The sequence below is a fragment of the Dipteris shenzhenensis genome, chromosome 22 (genome assembly GCF_047967505.1).
Source record: "Dipteris shenzhenensis isolate YYH24624 ecotype China chromosome 22, Dip_SZ_1.0, whole genome shotgun sequence".
NCBI lineage: Eukaryota > Viridiplantae > Streptophyta > Polypodiopsida > Gleicheniales > Dipteridaceae > Dipteris > Dipteris shenzhenensis.
Window position 1 is genome coordinate 49095399 of NC_141617.1, and position 22616 is coordinate 49118014.

General features: G+C 41.0%; 1 protein-coding gene across 2 annotated transcripts; it reads right to left on the reverse strand.

Moving 5' to 3' along the window:
• Positions 1–825: 825 nt before the first annotated feature.
• On the reverse strand, positions 826–2859 carry LOC147888224 (F-box/kelch-repeat protein At1g30090-like). Of its 2 annotated transcripts, XM_087393545.1 has the most exons (3): positions 2694–2853; positions 2248–2660; positions 826–1884 (listed from the first exon to the last, which is right to left on the reverse strand). In XM_087393545.1, the coding sequence occupies exons 2-3, from the start codon at positions 2428–2430 to the stop codon at positions 1012–1014; spliced, it is 1056 nt and encodes a 351-aa protein (XP_087249671.1). In that variant the 5' UTR covers positions 2431–2660; positions 2694–2853; the 3' UTR covers positions 826–1011. The 2 variants fall into 2 exon arrangements, with proteins under 2 accessions (XP_087249671.1, XP_087249670.1); XM_087393544.1 differs by lacking the exon at positions 2248–2660 and having other exon boundaries at positions 2734–2859.
• Positions 2860–22616: the final 19757 nt, after the last annotated feature.

The following is a 22616-nucleotide window of genomic DNA, read 5'->3' on the forward strand; positions in this document are numbered from 1 at the left end:
TTGCAAGCTTGCTCTTGGAGCTTCTCTTTCCTTCACAAGCCCTTGCTTCCGATCTTCGAATAGCTTCCCTTCTTTTGTTACTGCAGTTCTTCTTCAAGCTTCTTCTATACCAAGCTTCACACAAGCTTTGTAATGGCCACTCATACCTTTAAAAAAGTTGAAATGAAGGAACCCTCAGACTTCAAATATGAGAACCTTCCCACTAGAGGGATACACCTGTACGGACTTTGCAAACCTTTTACACACACACACCGGAACCTCATGTAAGAAATTTCAAAAATGATATAGTACGGGAGGGAAACACATTTTTGCTATGAGATGCACTTCTTGCTTCACTAGTCTTGAATATCATCTACGTTCATGTAACAATAGTAAGATTGTAAATGAAATGCACTTGTGTTACATAAAAGTAGCTTAGCTTTACGTTAATCTTGAGTATCATCTACTTTTGGCAAGCACCGTATCTTTATGTTACCGTCACCAATGGATCAATCAAATTCCTTATTTGGAGTTGTGCATGAAAAGGAAATACGTGGCATTCTACATTGACCCATATAAACATACACAAGGGGTATAATGCACATTCCATCTTCAATTACCGCAAGCAACTGACTCATTGTGCGGTCTTGTCTACTCATAGTTTTACTTTTTAAGACTCGACGAAAACGTTGCATTGCTCAATGTGAAATGCAGCCCATTACTATCAGTATTCACAGCATTCATGCCCATAGGAATATGCATACCAAATAATTAAAAGATGTGGTCGCCAAGGTTGTGCATAATGCTTATCTTGTATTAATGATGTATAGATAGCACTGTACATTATCTACAAGTGTCCATGTTGGCAAAGCATATAAACCCTTTGCAACATCTTGTGTCGGGTGGACCTTGTATGTCAGCACATAACCAGCGAGCTAGAGCGAGAGCGAGAGCGCGCGCGAGAGAGAGAGAGAGAGAAAGAGAGAGAGAGAGAGACCAAATGCAAGCACTGCCTCAACTCGCTAGACCCAATCAAAGACTAATCACAATGGCAGCACAGCCATGGCGCCTGCTTCTCATTTGCCTAACCGTTGTCCATGCTTGTATCAAAGGGTCATACATGAGAGCAGTATTAAGCCCTCCCCCATCGTAAGAACTTGCTCCACCCAAAACATAGAGTTTACCTTGTGCTGCAGCTACCGCACAACCCCACAAGCTACACTTAGTCCCGGTCACTAGCCTATTAAAGGGAATAGGTCCAACCAAACTCCACATATCTGTTACTGTATCATACACAGCAAGCTCCTGCCCATCCATTTCAATCATATCCGATCCTACTACATAGATTTTGGAATCTATTGGAGCACATCCAGCCACAATCCAAAGTCGAGGCATGTTTGCTTTACTTGTCCAGGCATCCTCGACAGGATCATACACTTCCACCGATTGTAGAATGTTGTATCTCCCATATCCTCCTATAACATATAGCTTTTCCCCCACAACAGCTGAGGCACAACAACTCCGGCCCTCTTGCATGCTTGCTATTGGAAGCCATTGATTCTCACGTGGAAGATAGACTTCCGCACTACTAAGCCGCTGCTCCCTACTTTTCAGCCGGCAATACCCACCAGCCACATAGATACTGTCTCGAATCACCCCACAAGCACAAGCCTCTCTCAACTCTGTCATTTGCCTGACCTCTATCCATGAATTTGTTCGAATATTGTACGTGGACATCTTGGAGGAAACGTCTGACAAGCCTACGAAGCCTCCCACTGCATAAAGATTGCAATTGACAACCGCGCAGGAGAAATTGAAGAAGGAGTTTGGAGGAAGGGCTGGCATAGGTCTCCATTTCTGAGACTTAAAATCAAACATTTCTGCAAGCGGTTCGCCTTTGTCTTCCTGTTGAAACAAAAATTAAGTCAGCAGATGACCTAAACCTTTTTACAGGTAACGCAACAAATAGACAAAGGCACTTATATTTCTCTTCTGGAGAACAGGCAAGGTGTTGGAAGAACCATTTCCCTCAGCTTCGGCAATGGGAAGGACTTAATACAACTTGCAAAGGGTTTCACCCAATTCCTAAGATGAGCATACAGGATGTGGACATACGGCATACACCTCCAAGCACCTCCCAAAAAAAGAGCAAAAATATACAAAAGACACATCCGTCAACAAAAACTGCTGCCTTCGTCCTTTAGAACGATGGCACTAATCAAGTCTGATCCCTGGCTCAGACAGCAGTACCGAACCCCGAGACACTACCTGAATGCCCCCAAGAACACACAGCCATGGTTCTAGCCAGCTCTCACGGCTTCGGTGATCGAACACGCTCTCCGGAGAGAGAAGATTATGAAGACGACGGCAAACACATCGGACGGCGGCCCGTGCAGGCATGGACAGTCTTCCCAGACACTGCAGCAACAAATGATCTGGAAGCAAATCCATGCCTGTGGTCGCCCAACAGCTGGATCGATCTATCTCTCTCTTTCAGCCCTGTTTCGCCCCTCACGCTCGGCTACAGATTATACAACTTTTTCACGCTAATCTCTCTCATCAGTCATCACACCCCTCCCTCTCCTCCGCCTTCCCAGATATTACAGCAACATGGAAGCGAATCTATGCCTTGGGGTCGCACAACAGCTGGATCTCTCTCTCTCTCTCTTTCTCTGCCCTCTCTCGCCCCGCTACGGATCATCCAGATTTTTCACTCTAATCTCCATCTCACCCCTCCCTCCTCCGCCTACTCACTGAAGGTTTGCAACTAGCTCCTAGCGCTTCCGTGTCAGCCAATCAGGATCCAGTCGCACAGCTGGGTTGCCTTTAGATTCCCCTTCGATGATTTAATTGTAGATTCCCGTGCGAATTAGGTGGCCCATCCTTGATCTTGCCTTACGCCAATCAATGTTGACGCCCACCCGAAGGCCATTTCACGCACTGGCACCCACAGCTGTGAAAAAACTGACGTGGCAGTACAGTCTCGCCCAACTTTCAAAATATTTGAGGTAGCCGCCCGTGAGATTGTCCATCGTAATCAACTAATAGCAGAATTTGAACACGAGACCACCATTCAAGCAATTTGACTAACCAACGACTAGAGTAAACCACATCGGATGTGTTACCCTGCTTGTGAAAGGGGCGACGGACGGACAACCTCATGTGAGGGAAATGGAGGCGGACATGAGATTCACTCATCCACGGACGAGTGTGAAGCCCCCCTTATACATTCAGTTGACTTGATATTTAAAGAAGATGAATTCTATTCAAAGGGCCTTTGCGTAAATGGTTTTGGAGCAGTAGGGTAGGCGATTTGAAACCGTAGGTGTAAGAAGGAGAGAGTGGTCTGACCAGTACACGAACCTCGTTCTTGTTCTTGTTTGCTTGGAGGCATTTGTGTGAAATAGGTGCGGCACAGTATGCTTCTGCGATGGCTACCTGAAGTGGTCATTATTCAGAAGTTCAAGGTCAATGTCTGCGAGCTAATTCTGATTTTATTAAGGCAAGGAAATCCTGATTTTTTTGGCACGTTGGCTTGTCTAATTCATAATAGAGTATGTGTGACCTCCAAAATGATCTGAGCATAGTAGATGTATCTCTCGAGGAATATCCAAGAGTCTTTGGTAGGGCTTGCTTGGCATAGATCGCTACACAAAGCAACACATTAGCACCACCGAAGGGTTTGTCGTGGTTGTGTTTAATCTCTCGTAATTGCATGTCCGTTGCAACGAACGTATTTACTCCGACCAAGGAGATCTCATCAATGACCAGTAGTCCCAAGTCTTTATACATCATATATACTCTAGATCATTCATTTTGATGTACAAGGTATGCTTTCACATTTTTGTTAAATAGAGGTTTATATCTTACTGCTTTCACAGATGCCCTCATGTGTCGCTGAATTTGTAAGTATTGTTGAAAAATAGTCTAGAATGTTCCTTAAGTCCTTTAATGTGGTATAATAGGAGTAGAATGAGTTGCAAAAAGAAAAAATTGGGTTATCACATAATCTACTAAGTATATGTTGCATGATTGATGAAAAGAGAGTGTTTATATATTATTGGAAAAAAGCATGTGCCACAGTAGTATACTTGATAAATATAAGCTTTATAGATCCTACAAAATGTTACGCTAGAAGAAGTATTCACAAGAATTAAGTTCTCTATTGATCGTTTGAGAGTTTTTGCATCTTTAGCATAAGCACATATCTCAAGTGAACTCTAACATGACTTGAGGTAAATTTAATCAAATGTGTTGATAGGCTAGCTAGTGGGGTCCAAGACCTATAGATTGTTTGGTCTAGTGACCACACAAAACAAAGAAAAGATAAACTTGTATGAAATTATTAATACTGTAACCACCACAATCTTCACTAAAATGGGAAAAGTTGCACTATAGAGGTCAAAAGATCCTCTTGTGAGAGTAAAGGAAAAAAAGGTGGACATACAAAAGGAATTTTTATTTTGTGGAAAAAGTCATGCAAATGGAAGAACTTGCAATATTCAAAGAAGAAGCACAAGTACTAGGATGGTAGCATGCCATGGATGAGGAGAGTACAATGCTCTCAGGAAAACTAAGACTTTTCAGGGACTGATAATCATGCAAAGAAGAAGATGATAGGATGAAAGTAGGTTTATCGAATTAAACTAAATCAAGATAATGTAGTACACGGCTAGAATAGTTGTCAAAGATTATGCAAAAGAGTATGTGGAAAGGTTTGCAACAGTTGCAAAGATGACCGCTATCAAGATAGTTTTTGCACTATCTTCTCACTTTGATTGGCCACTTTAGCTTTCTTTATGTGGATGACTTGATCATTACAATTTTAAATGTTCAAATGGTAAACTTGTTTTAGCAGTCAAATTGTATCTCACATCTGACTTTGACATGAAAGATGTGGAAAACCTCCAGTTTTTTCTAAGCATAGAAAAATGGAAATGCACATGACAATATGTTAACAAGAGAAAGAACACTTAAAAATATAAAAAAACCTTGCCCACTCTCACAAAATCAAATGCAAGGATTTGGTTTATGATAGGTCACCAAATACACATCCTTAGTTGTTAAGCCATTAAAAGTTTAATTTACATGACTATCCATTGGATTGTGTGCTTTCAAGTGGTCTCTCTAAAATTCCAAAAAGGCTCATCTAGATGCAACTAGAAGACTTCTACAATATTTTGAAGGAAAATGTGATTATAGACTCACATATGACAAGTAGTGGAGATCTAAAATTTTATGGCTTTACAAATGCATATTTAGGCTGGTAGTGTGGATGATAGAAGGAGTACATTAAGTGGTTTTTTCTTTAGTATTGGCTAAGTAACCTTGCCATGGGAGATCAAGAAATAGTTAGTGGTGGCTTTATACACCCAAAAAGCATAATATGGAGGTTTTACCAATGCTTCTTGTGAAGGAGAATTGTTAAAAAGGTTACTCTTAGAGATTGAGATTCTTTTTTGTGACCCCAACACAATTTAATCTTGTGATTTCAATAGCAATTAGTTGGCAAATAGCCCACTAGTGTTTCATGCGAGAACAAAGCATATTGAAGTGCAGTACCAATTCATTAGAGAAAAGATTCTAAGCTATGAGATGGATCTAATTGATAATCCGTTAGAACATGTTGGAAATATCTTCACGAAACCACTCTCCCTTGACAAATTTAGCTACTTCTTACATCAACTTGGTATATGTGTTTAAACTAGCTAGCACTTGAGAGTGGGAAGTGAAGGTTAAGTTTTACTTTACATACATAATATCTTTGTGGCCCGTGCTCTAGTTTTGAATTTATGTGTTTGTTACTTTTATTGGCATAATGCAATACTTTTATTTGAAAAAAATCATAAAACATATTTTGTATGATATCCTTTGCTAATTAGATAAATTTTATGAGGTGGTGCTGGACCATAGGATAAATTGCACTATATAAGAAGCAATCTTTCCACTCATGTGTATATTCTCACATCTTTATTTTTTAATGTAGTTGTGGTTTTGCACTCCCTCTATCTCACCCTATGCACCCCCATTTCACTCATCTCTCTCTCTCTCTCTCAAAGAGAGAGAGAGAGAGAGAGAGAGAGAGAGAGAGAGGTTTGTGTTGGTTACAAATTTGGTATAGAAATTAGTAAATTTGAGATTGGCTCCTAAAGTTTCTATCAAGACATCACTAGTGTTCGCCCTCTAAGATTGATCTCCTAAATTTTCCCATAAAGACATCACCATAAGTTGCTTAGTAAGATTCAACACATTGACTAAGTTCAGACTAAGCATCTTGTAGTGTTTGGGAAAAACTATTGATCATTGGATCACTTTCCTAAGCTTTAATAGAGCAAGCAAGCAATTGCAGACATCAAGTTGGGGATGATGACATTGCTATGGTAGTGATCACGTTTGTGCTAGGGTTGATCAGTAGGAATTTGGTATGGTTGAGGCTGCTTTAATTTGGTGTGGTTCAAGGCTACCTTAAATTTTCATTGTTGTGTGAAACTTGAGAAAAGTCTATAATGGTGAGGTGTGCCTTTTATGCAAGCTATAATCAATCAAGTAATTTTCATGCCACAAGATTGTAAGTTGAATAGTGATCATCTGGAGAATAGATTAGTTTACTAGTGGACCGGTGGTCATTTAGGAAATTAGATTGAGACTTTGAACTACATATGGAAGGGAAGTTTATATATAGAGTGTAAATAATAAGTCAATTAAAAACTTTAGACAATGAAATGCTTATTTATAACAAGAATTTAAATCTTGTCTAAGTTTTGATATGGATTTCATCATGTATCATAGAAATCTTCTTAGGGGCTGTCATGTAATGGCTATTCCTCCACCTCTCCTAACCATGGGAGGAAGAGCGGATTTGTTGCTATATGCTATTGAGATATGTAGGAGTGTGAACTACAAGGACTGTAGTAGTTTTTCTCATCAACAACGATAGTGGCTGAACCAGTTACTATGTTGCAAGGATTGTAACACGTCATAAAGGATAGTGGTTCTTCATCAAAATTTTGGAGGAGAGGTATTCATCTAATCAAATCCCAATTCAAGAGTTTATTTATGCATTGTATTGCAATTTTTTGTTACACTATTAAATGCAATGGAAGTATGCATGTTATGCTTGTCTTTCTAGGGGAGTCTGATGCCTTGTCAAGGAGGAATGGGTATGCATGTTGAAGAAAAGTTGTATGTTTTAAAGCAAGCTCCAAGGCAGTGGTATTTGAAGTTTGACATGTTTATGGTAGAACAAGGTTTATGATAGAACAAGGCTTTAATATATGTCATTTAAACCACCGTGTTTATTCTCAGAAACTAGACAATGGTAGATACATGATCTTGTTATTGTATGTTGATGACATGCTTATTGCAAGCTCTAACATGTAGGATATAAATGCGCTCAAGAGAAAGTTGGGAAATACTTTTGTAATGAAGGATTTGGGTGATGCAAAGCAAATCCTTGGAATGAGAATAACAAGAGATAGTAAAAAATCGCAAGTTGACATTGTCTCACAGTGAGTACATTGAAAAGGTATTGGAAAGGTTTGAAATGCAAAATGCAAAACTTGTTTCTACACCTTTGGCTAATAACACTTCAGATTATGCAAGGATATGTATCCCAGCACAAGGCCATATATTGCACATGCAGTGGGAGTTGTGAGCAGATTTATGAATAATCTAGGTAAAGAACATTGGATGTTTGTAAAGTGGATTCTTAGATACTTGATAGGTACGACTGCTTGTGTATTATGTTTTAACGGTTCGAACATTCTCTACAAGGATATGTTAATTCAGATATGGCAGGTGATAAAGATGGAAGAAGGAGCACCACCATGTATGTTTTCATTATAGGTGAAATAGTAGCAGTAAGCTGGGGTTTCAAAGTTGAAAAAGGTTGTTGCACTTTCTACAACAGAAGAATGCATGTGGAAAGAATGGCCTTGGAGTGGTCATTATGCAAGAAGGACGGGTAGTGGCCTATGAGAGTAGAATTTTATGGGGAACAATATGAGGGACAACTAGATCCAAAGAATTTTAGTGAGTGTAATAACAATGGAATTACTATGAGCAGTCTCTAAGTGGGAGATTGTTGTATGTGGAGCTTGATCTTTTTTTTCAGAGATTGTTTTTTGGCCATGTTTTGGATGCAGGCATGCTTATACCCATTCCTAGGACGTCATGGGGGGTTCCAAGGGTGTTCAAGGGGAGTGCCCTTGAAGCCAAAAATACATGAAATTTGTTGCATGAGTTGCTTATGAGTTGTGTGATAAAAAATGTAAGACAAGGGTGTGGCTCACATAGTAGGAGAGCAATGGATATACTGCTTGTATCTTGTATCTTCTCACTTGCTAGATAAGAAAGACACAAGACAAGTTGTATCTTCATGGATGTAGCCCACACTAGGTGAACCACGTATATCGATGTCTCTTTGTCTCTTCCATTTTGTGTGCTTTTTGTATTGCATATTTTATACATTTCGCTTCTCACATTGTTGCTTCGTTATCACGTTACTCCTAACATGGCCTTGGCCCAGTGGCAAACCAACCATCAACTATGGTACAACCCACTTCAAGTCAGGATGGCAAGGACAAAGGTATCCAGCCATAGAATTTTGATGATGAGGAAAATCGTATGCCAGTAGAGTAGAGGGATTGGAGCCCATAGTTAAGGCATCAACAGAGGAGCCTGGACGAGGAGGAATAGTTCAAAACTAATAGCAGTCCAAGATTTGATACCCCACTTGAGACTTGAGGGAGAGCCGGAGCAATCATATTCCCAAGAGTTTTTAGAACGGGACACACAAAGACGTAATGAAAGATGGAAACAATTTCAGATGAACCAACCACCTAAAGATTTAGGAGCAAAAAGCAAATGACAAAATCCATTTGGACAACAAGATCCATTTGGACAACCAAATCCATTTGGGCAATAGAATTCTTTTGGACAATTAAGCCTTCTTAGGTAGCAAAATCCATTGGGTCAATAGAACCTATTTGAATAAAAAAATATAATAGTATAAGCAAATCTGGCAATTCCACGTAATCTAGTAATTCAACCAAATCCAATAGTACAAACAAATCTAGCAATTCAATAGAATCTAGTAATTCAACCAAATCCAACAGTACAAGAACATCTGGTAATTAAACAAAATTCGATAATCCAACCAAATCCACCAGTATAAGAAAATCTGGTAGTCCAACCAAATCCGACTATCCAACAAAATCAAATAAGAGCACCGATGTAGCAGAATTCGATAAGTCCATGATCATACCAGCAATTCCAATGAATCCAAACGCAACTAGTTTGAAGTGTACATTCACTGAGAGGGTTGCAAGAAGGATGATCTGGCGGATAGCCATGTTGTGTAGTTTGAAACATGATGGTAAGCAAGTGGTTACGACACCATGTTTAGGGATGTGAAAAAACTGCAACAATTTGTGTGTACCTTGAGTGGTAAGGCCATGAGCTTGTTTAGCTTGTATGGACTAGTAGTTCATTGATTACCTAGAACTAAGGATGACATTCTTGCACTGGTTATGGAAGCAGAAAACTCTAAATGACATTCACAAGAAATTACAGGAGTTGCACCAGAAAAAGCTGCTGGTGGAAGATTATGCGCAAAATTCCATAATCTTACTGCAGAGTTAGATGTGGCTAAAAGACCTGCAACCGCTAAGTGCGCCTTTGTGGTGAATAGGGGAGTATTGTTGGGTAATATTATTTCTGAGAAAGGGATGGCTATTGATTAACATAAATTGAGGCCATCTAGAATGCTAAGATCCCTAGGAATGTTAAGGAGTTGCAGAGGTTCGTGGGCTAGGTAAAGTGGTACAACTCGTTTCTGTGCTATCTATCATATGTCTGTCAGCCGAGCAAGGAAAGTCATTTCGGCTGCTAAAAAATATTTTGGTGGTAGCCCTAGTGTTACAGCCACCGTCGGATTGGAGCCTAGTTTTTGTAGGTGCCTCTAATATTGCCATTGGTGTGGTACTAATGCAAAAAAGGCAAAAAGGCTTGTATCAACCAATATGTTATGCAAGCCGTACACTCAACGGGGTAAAAAGGAATTATTATGTAACTGAGAGGGAGAGCTTGGGCATGATCTATGCATTGGGGAAATTCCATCATTATTTGTTGGGCAACAAAATAGTGTTTCACATGGATCACCATGCTTTGCTATATTTAGTAAATAAGTCACAACCGATGGACAAGTTGGCTAGATCGATTCTATTGCTGTAAGAATTTGATCATACAATAGTGCATATGGCCAAGAAGCTAGTATTTGGTGGCAAACTATTTGAGTCAGTTAGACTCAAGGGATATTCCCTCAAAGGGCATTTTTAGATGATTTGCCTGATGTGGCCTTGTTTGAAGTAGAACCCATTCGTGGTATGTATTGGTACAATAGGATGGTGACGCCACCAAAAAGAGGCCACCAAGGACCCTAATATTCCAATTCAATCAAGATGACTTCTTGAAAAGAAAACACAAGTTCCTCTACCTCCGCCAAGCAATGAGCAGCCAAGCTCATCCACATCAGCTCCCGATCCTCAAATAAAAGAAGCTCCATACCCAAATGCAGAAGTGGAGAAGGCTCGATTTCAGGCACTTCAACAATGGGTACAAAAGGAACAAGCTCAATTTGAGACTGAGAGGCAAGCAGAAATGTCTCTTGATCATAGGAAATAGATGGTGCTAAAGAGCAGGCCTTTCGTGGTGATTGCCAAAATTTTGTATCACGTCTTGCTAATTAGGTGTGCGAAGATCTGTGCCAAAACATGAACAGAATACCGTATTGAAATGAGGCACATCAAAGAGTATCTGAGGGTCACTGTGCAAGAGAAATCATGGCAAATAAATTTTTAAGCCGGATTATGGTGGCCAACTATCATCAAAGATGAGCATGAATTTGCAAAGCACTATTGGTATTATCAAAGACATGGACATCTGGTGAATGCAGTATGCCATTGGATCCACCATTTCAAAAATGGGGCCTTGATTGATGGGTTTGTTTAAGCAAGCAGTGTAGCATATGGGAAATAAGTAAGTGGTGATGGCGGCCATGGATTACTCAACAAAATGGGTTGAAGCTCAGGCACTAATAATAATATGGCAGCAAGTACCCATTTTGGATGCCCAATTGAATTGTCTCGGATTAAGGGACTCATTTTCTAAATGGTACCATGAAGTAGCTAACCAATGTCCATATGGTGGTTTATAAGATGGCTGCAACATGTCTTTTGCAAGGAAACGGGGAGGTAGAAAGTAGCAATAAAATGATGAAGTGGATTTTAAAGATGACCGTATCTAAGAATAGGAAACACTAGGTTACAATACTGGATTAAGCTCTATGGACATACAAAACAACTTTCGAAGTCACTACTATGATGACAACGTTTCATTTGGTTTATAGGCTAGAGGCTATAGTGCCATTGGATTTCATTTTGTCAAGTCTATAGATTATGGCCAAGAAGATGAACCCTAAAGAGTTGGTTCAATTTCATCAAGAATAGTTTCTCCAATTGGAAGAAGACTGGATTCAAAGCCAATATATAGTGCAAGTAATCCAATAACGGAGATGGTAATGGGTGAACGATAATATCAAATTCAAGATTTTTAAGGACCGGTACTGGTGTACAACTCCAAGTTAGGAAGGTTTCTAGGAAAAATTTAGCTAAGATATCAAGGGCCATACTGTATTGTGGACGATTCAAAATAGGGAACATTCTGGATTGCGGAGTTGCACAAAAATGTATTCCCAACACCAGTGAATGGACTCCACATGAAGCCTTTTATTGGTTTATGGGGACTAATGAACTAGTTGTATGATCCAAAGTCATAGGGTCTATTCAAGGCCGTATCCAACTATAATACGGTGGTGATGGCGATAGCTTGTAATCAGTCAACTGACTATTCACGTTTGCATCGACTTAATGAGATGTTTTGAGTTGCATATGTCCAAATTGAGGATCCATTTCATGAGCGCTCCTGTCTTTGAGCTCAACAAGCTTGTGCGATTTGTCATTTTTGTCCATCTCATGCTCATTATGTGAGATGCCATCCACAAAAGAAAAGCTTTTGGTCATCATGAAACGGGAGATATAGCAAGCATGACTTCTGCTATTTAGACACAGATGGACTCCCACACCCTTTCTAATACCATGGGCAAGTGTAAAGTGTTGTTTGTGGCACATTACAACCTACATTCAAAGGTGCAAGAAGCTGGATGACTTAGATGATGACATAGTGGAATCGAACTGACAACATGCTAAATGTATAAGTTAGGATGCAATATCTAAATTATCTCCCTTCATTGTTTTCAAGTTTTATCTGGATTAGAGCAAGCCACAGAATCAAGCATGGCTCTAGTTATTGTTCTATCATTCCTTGTTCTATTGTTTTGAAGATTGGCATTATGTGTTCTATTGTTCTGAAGGTCCGCATTCATTGTTCTATTATTCTAAAGATCCGCATTATGTGTACCGACTATGCTGTTTATGAAATTTCATTGTTAATATTGTTCATGTAACGTAGTTTGCAACATATCTGCAATGTGGTTATCTGTTTCATCTATTTTGAGTGAGAGACTAGATGCAGTTTTGCAATATCATGAAAGATGAGAGCATCCTTTATGTATATCTAGAATATTTTTTAGGTTTTTTAGATGAACCCCAAAACAAGGATGAGATATCACATCCTCCATGAAGCACCCTTTGCTCAAATTTTTTGCCCTTTGAAGGGATTCAATAGTGCTCTCATGGAGGCCACCCACACCACATGGAAGGTTTTAAGAATTGGGCAAAGGAGGCTTCCACGAGGCCGTGATATCATGGCCTCCCAGAGACCCCCTTTGCCCTTTTTTTAAAAACCATTTCATATATAACCTTATGCATTAAAGAGCAATGCTATAGCCCTTCAAAAAGTGCCAAAATTTTAAGCAAAGTGCTTCAATTTTTTGGTTCTTTCAAGGGCTACTGCACTGCACTTATGAGGGCTATGCATAGTCCATATGAGGCATCCAAGGGACAATGGAATATTCTTAAAATAATGTGGCACAATGCATGCAGCCCAATTGGGAAGCAAAACAATTTCCCTTGAACTTTAGGGGCACTATCTTAGGCATTGTTTGAGTCATGTTTTTTGGCCTTTAAAGGGTAAAAAAATATAAAAAACTCAAGAGGCAATGATATCACAGCCTCTTGAGAGGCCCCTTTGCTCAAATTTTGTTGTCCTTCCTCGATATGTTTAAAGCTCCTTCTCTAGTCTCGGAACTATGCTCTAAAGTTGCAAGAAGTGAGATATTTTTAGTCTAGGTAAAGGACAAAGAAAATGGGTAGAGGGGCCTCATAGAAGGGTGTGATGTCAAGGCCTCTTGTGAGACCCCTCTACCCATTATTTTGGTCTTAATTAGTATGTGGAGTTGCATCTCAAATGGGCACGTCATGCTTTGAAGTGAGAAGCTATTTTTTTGGGATGGATTAGAGAAGCTCATTTCTTGGGCCTTTTGATGCATTGATGGTGCTCTCTGTGGGTGGTACTAATTTGAAATATGTGAAAGACCAAAAAAAGAGCAGATAGGTCTCATGAGACCCCATGATATCACAGCCTCTATTGATCCCCTTATGCCCCTTTTTTGGTCTTTCATATAAACAAAGAAATGCCCTTCTTATTTACAAAGAAGCCCCTCATGCTATGCAAATGTAGAGAATGGATTTCTTGAGCATGCAACTTCCATGGCTAACTATGGCATGCATCCCACAGTGACAAGGCCTTACAAAGGATAATGTTGGGCTCTCTAAAGGGCTAAAAAATGGGCAAAGGGGACTCTAATGAGGCCGTGATATCGCAACTTCTTGGGAGCCCCCTTTGCCCATATTTTAGCCCTTCAAAGAGACTAGATTTACCCAACATCATCTCTATTTTATCTAACACACATCCAAAATCATCCCTTTTTTTAGCTAACATGGCTATTCGAGGCAGCGAAAAAATCTTGTGATGAGGACTCCATGTCCACCACTAAAGAGGGAAAAAAATAAATACTAATGCCATAATATTATAATTTTCCTAACACTATAATTCTTCATATTCGCTTTTAATATACTTTCTTGTCCTTTCTCTCTGATCTTAAGCTTCTTGTAATGTCTTTATCCATCAGGGGCTGAGTCTTCTTGGTGGTAGGATGTCTAATTTAAAGGTCAAGATTGCATGTGAGGACATTGCCACCAGAGAAATCCAACCACCATGGGCAATTGGCCAAACCCCATTGCGAACGGTCATGCAAGGATGTAGGGTACATAGATGTAGGAGGGTTGGAAATCTCTAGCCAGCCCCTGCAATGTCGAGGGAGGTCATATATCTTGCCCTTACCCTTTGAATGGGTGGGATATCTAGGGCATTGATAAGAAAAGAAACTATTGAAGTCTATGCTCAAGATGAACTTAATCGTGCCTTGTCACCTCTAGGAAGCCTCAAACAATACTTTAATAAGGTTGATGAAGACATGCTTAGAAAGCAAAAGAAGTACAATTATGGAAACCACAACCAAAATCTTTGTTGAATTGTGGAAGGGGATGTGATTGAGTTTTTCACAGAGGCACGAGCTAAAAATGATCTATGGCATTATTATTATAGGCCACATGTAACAATTGTTGGCATCAGGGACTTGACAAATGGATGAGAATTCATCGATAATTCCAAGCCGTGAGGATTTCCAACGAACTTTTGAAACATTCTTTTCCAACTCCACTTATTATATGGTTCCCTACCTAGCAAGTACTTGATTGGCACAACCTCTACGAATCTAGGACTTCATCTCAGAAGCACAAATTTTGTTCATCATTAGGGTCCAGCTAAGATTGTTTTTTTTTGTACAAGTCTCTATGTTCAAAATTTTATTGCTTTGCATTCATAAATACATGCTACGAGTAGGCATAAAGAACCATTATTTGTCATGTTGTTGAGAGCATTTTTTATATGTCTACAACAATGTCATACTTAGGAACTTGAGAAGAGGTCTTTGCAAAAGAACTGGCAAGATTCACACTCAGTATTTCCATATGGAAACACGGTCATCTAACTACGCAATGTTGTTTGTGAGACTATCATCTGGCTTACTTTTTCCTATAGTATCACGAGAGAGAGAGAGAGAGAGTGAGAGAGAGAGAGAGAGAGAGAGAGTTTTAGCTAAGCATTCTTTGCTATGTAGATGACTAAAGTTTGATCCTCATCTTGAGATATCCACATTTCATATCCCTCAAAGGTAAAGTCTTCTTCCCCTATTCATTGTTCTTATAATTGAGTAGGCTCCCAAAATGCATATACTACAAATGCAAAGTGCTATGTGTTGATTGCAATGTATAAAGTGCTATGTTCCCAAGGAAGGGCACGCTCCTTGGTCTATGTGTTGTATACACAGTGCTATGTGTTGAATACAAATTGCTATGTGTTGCATTCAAAGCGATATTCAATTATCAAATAGAACAACATTTTCTTTCCGTATGAATATTTAATTTGAACCTTGCTTCCTTGTAATTCCAACCTTCATTATAGCTTTTCACATTTCCTTGTAGGTTGATTGTATATGTGGAGCATAGTTGACAAGCCTTAGGACTTATGAGGACATAACTATAGCAAGTATATCTACTTTGGCATTTGACTCGATCCAAAAAAATGGAAAGATCAATCTCTGAAATGTGAAAACTCACTTCTCATAATAGCATTAAAAAAAAGAAGAGATGATTGCATTTGGGTTTTTCTTCAAAGCTATTTATAGATAGCTCTTCTACAAGAATGCCACACACTGTGCTCTTAGCATGTTATGAAAATGCAATAGTGTGTGCTCTGTGGTAGGATGAAAATTTAAACTAGTTCTTTCAGCAAGCTAAGACCAATAATCAATAGTCCTACCATACGAGCCTATCCAATGTATTCCTTAGTCTACATGTGGAAAACAACCATGGAAAGAGAATATGGATGACTTGTAATGCATGTATAGGCTTTCCTTTCCATAAGCTATTACTTCGTCCCATATTATCTAGACTATATATGGAAGGAATGTATTATGCGTGGATATTTTCTAGATGCAAATGATAATAGTCATGGATATATCTTTTAAGTTTAAAGGTTTCAAAATACATCACAACCTTAGCAACAAGTACACAAAAGAGGAGGTCAATGTTATACAACACATTTATATTTTGGGATTGGCAACAACAATTCGGCATAAACTTGACAAAACTTCCATCATCAACAAAGCATGTATTAGCCTTTAACTCTAGAATGAACCCCGTGCTAGAGAAATACTTAACGATATACAAGTGAACACATCTAAAACTAGGAGTAATCATCCTTCTTCTGAAACTATTTTTGATATTTTGAGAGGCACTTTGTAGACTCCCCGTTAGATCTTATTAGAATTGCACATAAGGATACTTACTTGTTATTACTAGAGCAAGTTGATATGTTGCCTGTAACTGACCAACTCAAGAGAGATGCATCACATGAAGGCTAACGAAGAAGAATTGAGAGCCAAGTAACCACATGCACTCAATGGGCTGCCAAATCAAGGGGCTGTTTGGCTAGTTTGCCCCTTTTGTGGAAGGACAATTCGGGAGGGAGGTTCATCATCTAATGTGGATGTGTCTAGTGTCACAAGGTATCTAGTGTAAGATGAAGAAGGCTATGCAAAAAGCAAGTCTAATGGCCCAATTCTCTCCAAAGTTCCAAGTGGAACCTGCTTTGACAAGCGACCCTATGGGTTGTGGTACAGAGTGTGGTTTGAAAGCTGTTTTTCTTTTGAATGTGGGCATAGGTCATAGAGAATCTATAATTATGACTAGCTTGAAAGTTGCTTTGCAAGACCTCCACTGGCAAACCAACAAGAAAGATGTTGATCAACTCATGTTTACATGACGTGGTTTCATGTCTATTCAATTGATGAGTTATTGCGATGCAACACAAGCTACAAGTAGTGTGCCCCATTATGGATGGCCAAATTTTATAACTTGGTTATTTTGGGGGGCTACCAACATATTCCCAACAACAAAAAAAATGTTTATTCAAGAACACACAAATTATCATTAAGCCTTTTGGAATCCACAAGAGGGATGAAGTTGTCAACAAGGGCCCAATCATGGACTCTAACAACAATCTCGCACATGCAACCCCTTAGATTTATGGCACCTCGGATTTATGGCACCTCGAAGATGTTAGCTTTTCCTTATCTTGAGATGATACTACCATGATTGTAGCACCACCTTTCTTCTCCAAAGGTCATTCTAGATTTTCACCACCTTAATTTTTTGTGTCAATGAGTGCACACACATTACTCCAATTCATTGATGTGTATACTTTGTAGCTGGCTCACCAACGCAAATACTACATGGTTGAATAAGCGCATAAGAAAAAGCAATATCAAAAGGACTAGCCTAGAAAAATACAAAAGGGGAAGCACCTTACGTAGAGCACTATTGTTGGCAAACATGAAGAACATCAACAATAATGTCAACTGTGATCTTATGATGGTTTCCATACATGGTACATAATTTGCCAAGTAAACTAAGGAAGAAAGCGTTGTTTACTACTTAGCAATGAAGCATCTCTGATCAAGTATGTAGCACCACCAAAACGAATTTAGTAGCTCACTTTGGTTTTGCTTTGCCTAAGCAAACGTTATGTAATCATTTGTAAAAAGTAGTTTTGGAGTACTTTGAGAGTTTGAAACAGTAAATGTTACTAAAGCAACAACTATGCAAATCTTCTACAATGAAGAAGAGGATAGCAACTCAAAGTAAATCTCCCACTATTCCTATTGTACATTAGAAGCGTCTAGTACTAAGAAGAAAACGTGAAAAAATGAGGAAAATTCCGAGTCCCAACAATTGAAGTAAATGAAACAAAGCAAGAAACTGATGACATTTACCTCAAGTCACTTTGACTTGGAGCAACGGAGCCACTCCTTGGGGACAAATCCTTGATTCTAAATGAAGTAGATTGCAATGTTGCTCACTTAAAAGTGAATTCAGTCATACGTTTCGGTTCTATTAAAGTGTGATTTTTTCGAGTGTCTTTAATGGTGTGACTTTTGGGCGCTTTTAAGGGAGGACACAAATTTGGAACATAATGCTTAATTAGGATACAACAATCCAAATTTGGAACCTAAGACTTAATTAGATACAACAATCCAAATTAAACCTGCGCTCGTGGCTTAACGAGAGTGTTAGAAACCAGAGGGTACACACAATGGAAGACTAATAGAGCCCAAGAACTTACATGGTGGTGTCAAATGTGTGGAATCCAAAACTTCTTAAATTATGTGTACTTCGTGTAGATGACTGCAGTAAGTAAATGAGCAATGCACATGAGAGATGTAGAACCAGCAAAACTTATATTTCCGTCCACAACCGACACAATACAAAAGTGATGCCCAGTGTGAGACCCTCTAGTAGGAAAGTGCTATCTAGATGTGCACCCTGCACAAAACCCAAAACAGTTGTTCTCCTACCTCTGTGTCAGTCCGAAACACTCGGCCTGCATGCTCCCTCTGATCTTAGGTGGGCCTCATTGTCGTGCCCCACAAACACACCTTCAGGCTGGTCCTCCTGGACAGCCACTGGTAAGGTAGTGCTTGACCTTGGTTGCTTGATTGCTGCTCTGGAAAGTAGCCCATGGTGAGGCCCAAGCTCCCCCTTTGATCCTTCCTTGCTGCCCTGAATGTCAGCCTAGGATGAAAAAGTCAGCCTAGGATGAAGACTTCTTCTGAGATCTTTTTCTCCAGCATCAGCCACTTCCTTTGCACGTCCTGGTCCTCCTAGAAGATGGCCCAAAGTGTGCTGGCTTGCTGCTGAAGTGCCTCCTCAATTGGATGAGAGAGGGCATGAAGCCCGCATATGAACCGACCAGAACTGGCCGACCCTCAGTCTACGGGGGTGGACCCTGGTCTGTGCCAAACAGCCAAGGTTGGCTGGCTTTGACCAGCCCAACCTGGCCTGTATGACCCTGCCTGGCCACGTGGCACACAGCCACTGGCCCAGGCCCATAACTGCCCAGTAGGGGTCTATTCCAGGGCCTAAACTGCCCATAAAAACAGCCACCTATCAGATCCGCCTTCTCCTGGACCTCTTCTGGACCTGTGCCTGCATATCGGGCCTGCTGCAGCCTTCAGAACAGCCTCCTGACAGAGGCACCTACCATCCGTACAGGTGCTGACTGCTCCCGGCCTCCTGTAAACCTCTTCCAGGCCAACAAACCCACTCAGGACTGCGCTATACTGCTGCTGCTGGCAGCCCCATGTCCATGCTTTTCTTTGCTTGTATGCTGCCCACATGGCAGCCAATGTGCTGCCCAGGTGGCAGCCCCATCCTATCATGGTGCACCTCCCCCACACCCTCCTCATATGGGGGCTTACAAATGGGGAGGTGACCAGCTAAACTCCAACAGCCCCGACCCATTTTGGGCGAACCGAATCTGTCAAAGAAGATAGTCCGTCAGCTCCCATGATGGAGCCCTATGGAACACCTCAGAGGAGTTGTCGTCTTTTGGTCTCTCAACTGTTGGCTCCTATTCCTCCATGAGCTCCCAATGAGCCCTCATACAAGCATCTCTCTGGCTTCAGCACACTCTGTCCTACTTGTCCCCATCACTAAGGCTTCAACAAGTCCACCGTCTTCACCTTTGGAACCCTGCTTTTGAGCCTCGGAGGAGCACCAAGCGTCCCTCCTCTGACTTCCAGAATGGCATACACCCTCCAATCTCTCAACACTTGAAAAATGCAAAGCACAAAATCTGCCTTACAACAGGTTACAAAAGTTCAAATGACTATACAATGAGTTTACATACAAGTTATCCACCTGCTTGATTGTTTGCTTTGAATGCAAACCATGCACCTCGTTGACGCACACCTTGCCAAACTGTATAACTCTGTAATGACCCCTTCAACCTTACAGCTCCCATCTAACTCTTAAGTCCAAAGGTCCTCCTGAGGAATCCTCCCTCATGTCAGTGCTACAAGCCAAGCACCTGCAGAAATCCAAGCACTCAATGATGTCCTTCGCCCACAAAGGCATCTAACTCTTCTTCTGACCACATCTCAACTTTTGTCTCCTCTGAATCCTCCTTTCTGCTTCTTCTGATCCGCCTTCTTTCTGTAGTCCCTTGCAAAATGTCCTGGACAACACAGTAGAAGCATTTCTTCTGTTTCTTTCAGTTCTTCTTATTTTCATCATCAGAAGGCTCCCCGTCATTCTCAGATTTTTCACCCTTCTTCTTGGGCTTGCCATCGCCTGGCTTACCGTTGCCTTTGTCCTTGCCGTTGGCATACAAGGCCTTATCCTCTCTGGATCCTTCGTAGTTCAGTTCCCGAGCTTCCTCCTGCAGAGGAAATGGAACTAGCTTCTCAAATGCCACTGGTGCTGCCCTCTGCCCTACTATCATTGTCGTGACGAAAGGCTTGTAGCTCATGGGAAGCATGCCAAGCACAAGCCTAGCCATGCGTGTTGAATCGATCGCTTGACCAGCTGCTAAGAGTTTGTCCCTGACCACCTTCATCTTCATGATGTGGTCCTGTATAGTATCCCCTTCATCCATGCTCGTGCCATTGAGCTCCATGAGTCAAGAATCCTCGAGAATCCTCGCACTGTTATTCCACGTACACCCCCTTCAACATGATCCACGCGGCAAAGTGTCCGTCAACTGGATATGAGGTAGCACCGAATCTGCAATGGTGCCAATGATTATGGCCAGGGCCTCCGCATCATGACTGCCGCTGTCGCAGTGGCTGGATTCATGGTAGCCTGAGGCTTCAACGCAACTCCCATCGCAATCTCCCATGTCGACTCACCACCAAATGGGGTAATTAGTCCCGTCCAACTTGCCCATTTCCCCTAAGTTTAGGATTGGCTACCTAGCAGCCGTGACAATGAGCTGAAAAAGATAGGTAGAAAGTCGTACACCTATCTGAAACTGAGTCTCCCTCCCCCTCGCAAGGGCACCTGTCCTTCCGACGTAGAAGATGATTCCCTAGAGCTTTGAACGAAGATCGTCCTTCAGCAAGGTCCTTCGCTTCAAGTTCCACCAACTCTCAAAACACTTGGCATGTGTGCTCCCTCTGAGCTTAGGTGAGCCTTGTTGTCATGCCCCCAAAGACACCTTCAGGCTAATCTTCCTGGACAGCCACTGGTAAGGCAATCTGCTCCTGAAGTGCCTCCTCAATTGAATGAGATAATGAGTTCAAAGGATCCCATTTTAGAGGGCATGAAGCCCTCCATATGAACCGACCAGAACAGGCCAACCCTCAGTCTAGGGGGGCGGACCCTGGCCTGTGCCAAACAGCCAAGGTTGGCCAGACCAACCTGACCTGTATGGCCCCGCCTGGCCACGTGACACAGCCACTGGCCCAGGCCCATAACTGCCCCAGCCAGGGCCTAAACTGCCCATATGCCCTGCAAAACAGCCGCCTATCAGATCCACCTTCTCCTCGACCTGTCCCTGCATATCTGGCCTGCTGCAACTTCCAGTACAGCCTCCTGACAGAGGCACCTACCATCCGTACAGGTGCTGACTGATCTGGTCCGGATGAATTCCCAACGATTCGTGGTGCTGATCGGCCTGCCATGTGGAAGCTCATGTGGCAGCCACATGACTATCACTCAGTACATTGGCTGAGTCTACTCGGCTGAGTCTACTCCAATACGCTTCCAGGTGGTTGACTTGTCATGTAGTTGGGCCCATTCCTGGTGCCAAAGTTAGCCCTAGAGATTCCTAGTTAAATGCAAATGTGTCCTCCAGCTGGAGGGCGTGACCTCCAAGTCCTTGTAATAAGGACTCCACTAAGTGAATGGGACCAATAGAAGTATGCCAGCCTCTGCCTAGGATGCATGTGACAACCCTTGCAATTTGTAAGCACATTACTACTCTTTGATAAGAAAAGAACAGATCCTACAAATAAAACCTAAGGAAAAGTTATCAAGAACAAAGAAACGTGGATGTGGACGAGGATGGATAATCGGACGATTGTATCTCAAACAAGCTTCTCAACGCATGAGTAACTTCTAACCGCTGTGCTCTTGGGACAACTTAACAGCTACTTAAGATATCTTTACAATTTAGCCACGTCCTTGATTAGCGAATGATTAGGTAATGTTCCATGAATGCTTCTAGTTGTGATGGCAGCTTGAGCTTGCAAGAAAAACTTTGAACCACCTTGCTTCATCGTTTTAAGCTATGTTTTGAAACTCACTTATATTTCTCTAGCTATTTCAAAATTAACATCTGTGGGTCTATCCAATCCACTAATTCCATCCACATCCAACTTTTGATAGGATTTGCTCCACAACAATTGTGAAAGAAATATAACAGGAAGCTCAAGCTCTATCATCATCCATCTTAAAACCAGAACAGCACCAACAAAAAACTCATTGAGTCCAACAGTAGACAAATTTCAAAGATAAATAGTGCTACACACCTTTCTTGAGTTTCCAAAAAAACACTTGTTGATATCACACTTCAATTTGACCTACTATACAAAAAATTCATCCCATCTTTCACGTATTTGAGTTGAAATAGAGAAGGATAAATATGTTCAATACAAGAAAACTATGTTTTCCAAGTAGGAGCATCAACTATTGGTTGTCTTTCTTCCGATACTG

Coding starts and splice junctions, on each gene's coding strand:
- LOC147888224 (XM_087393545.1), bottom strand. CDS start 2,430: ATGGATTTGCTTCCAGATCATTTGTTGCTGCAGTGTCTGGGAAGACTG. Junction 1,885..2,247: donor GTGTTCTTGGGGGCATTCAG/GTAGTGTCTCGG, acceptor TTGTTTCAACAG/GAAGACAAAGGCGAACCGCT.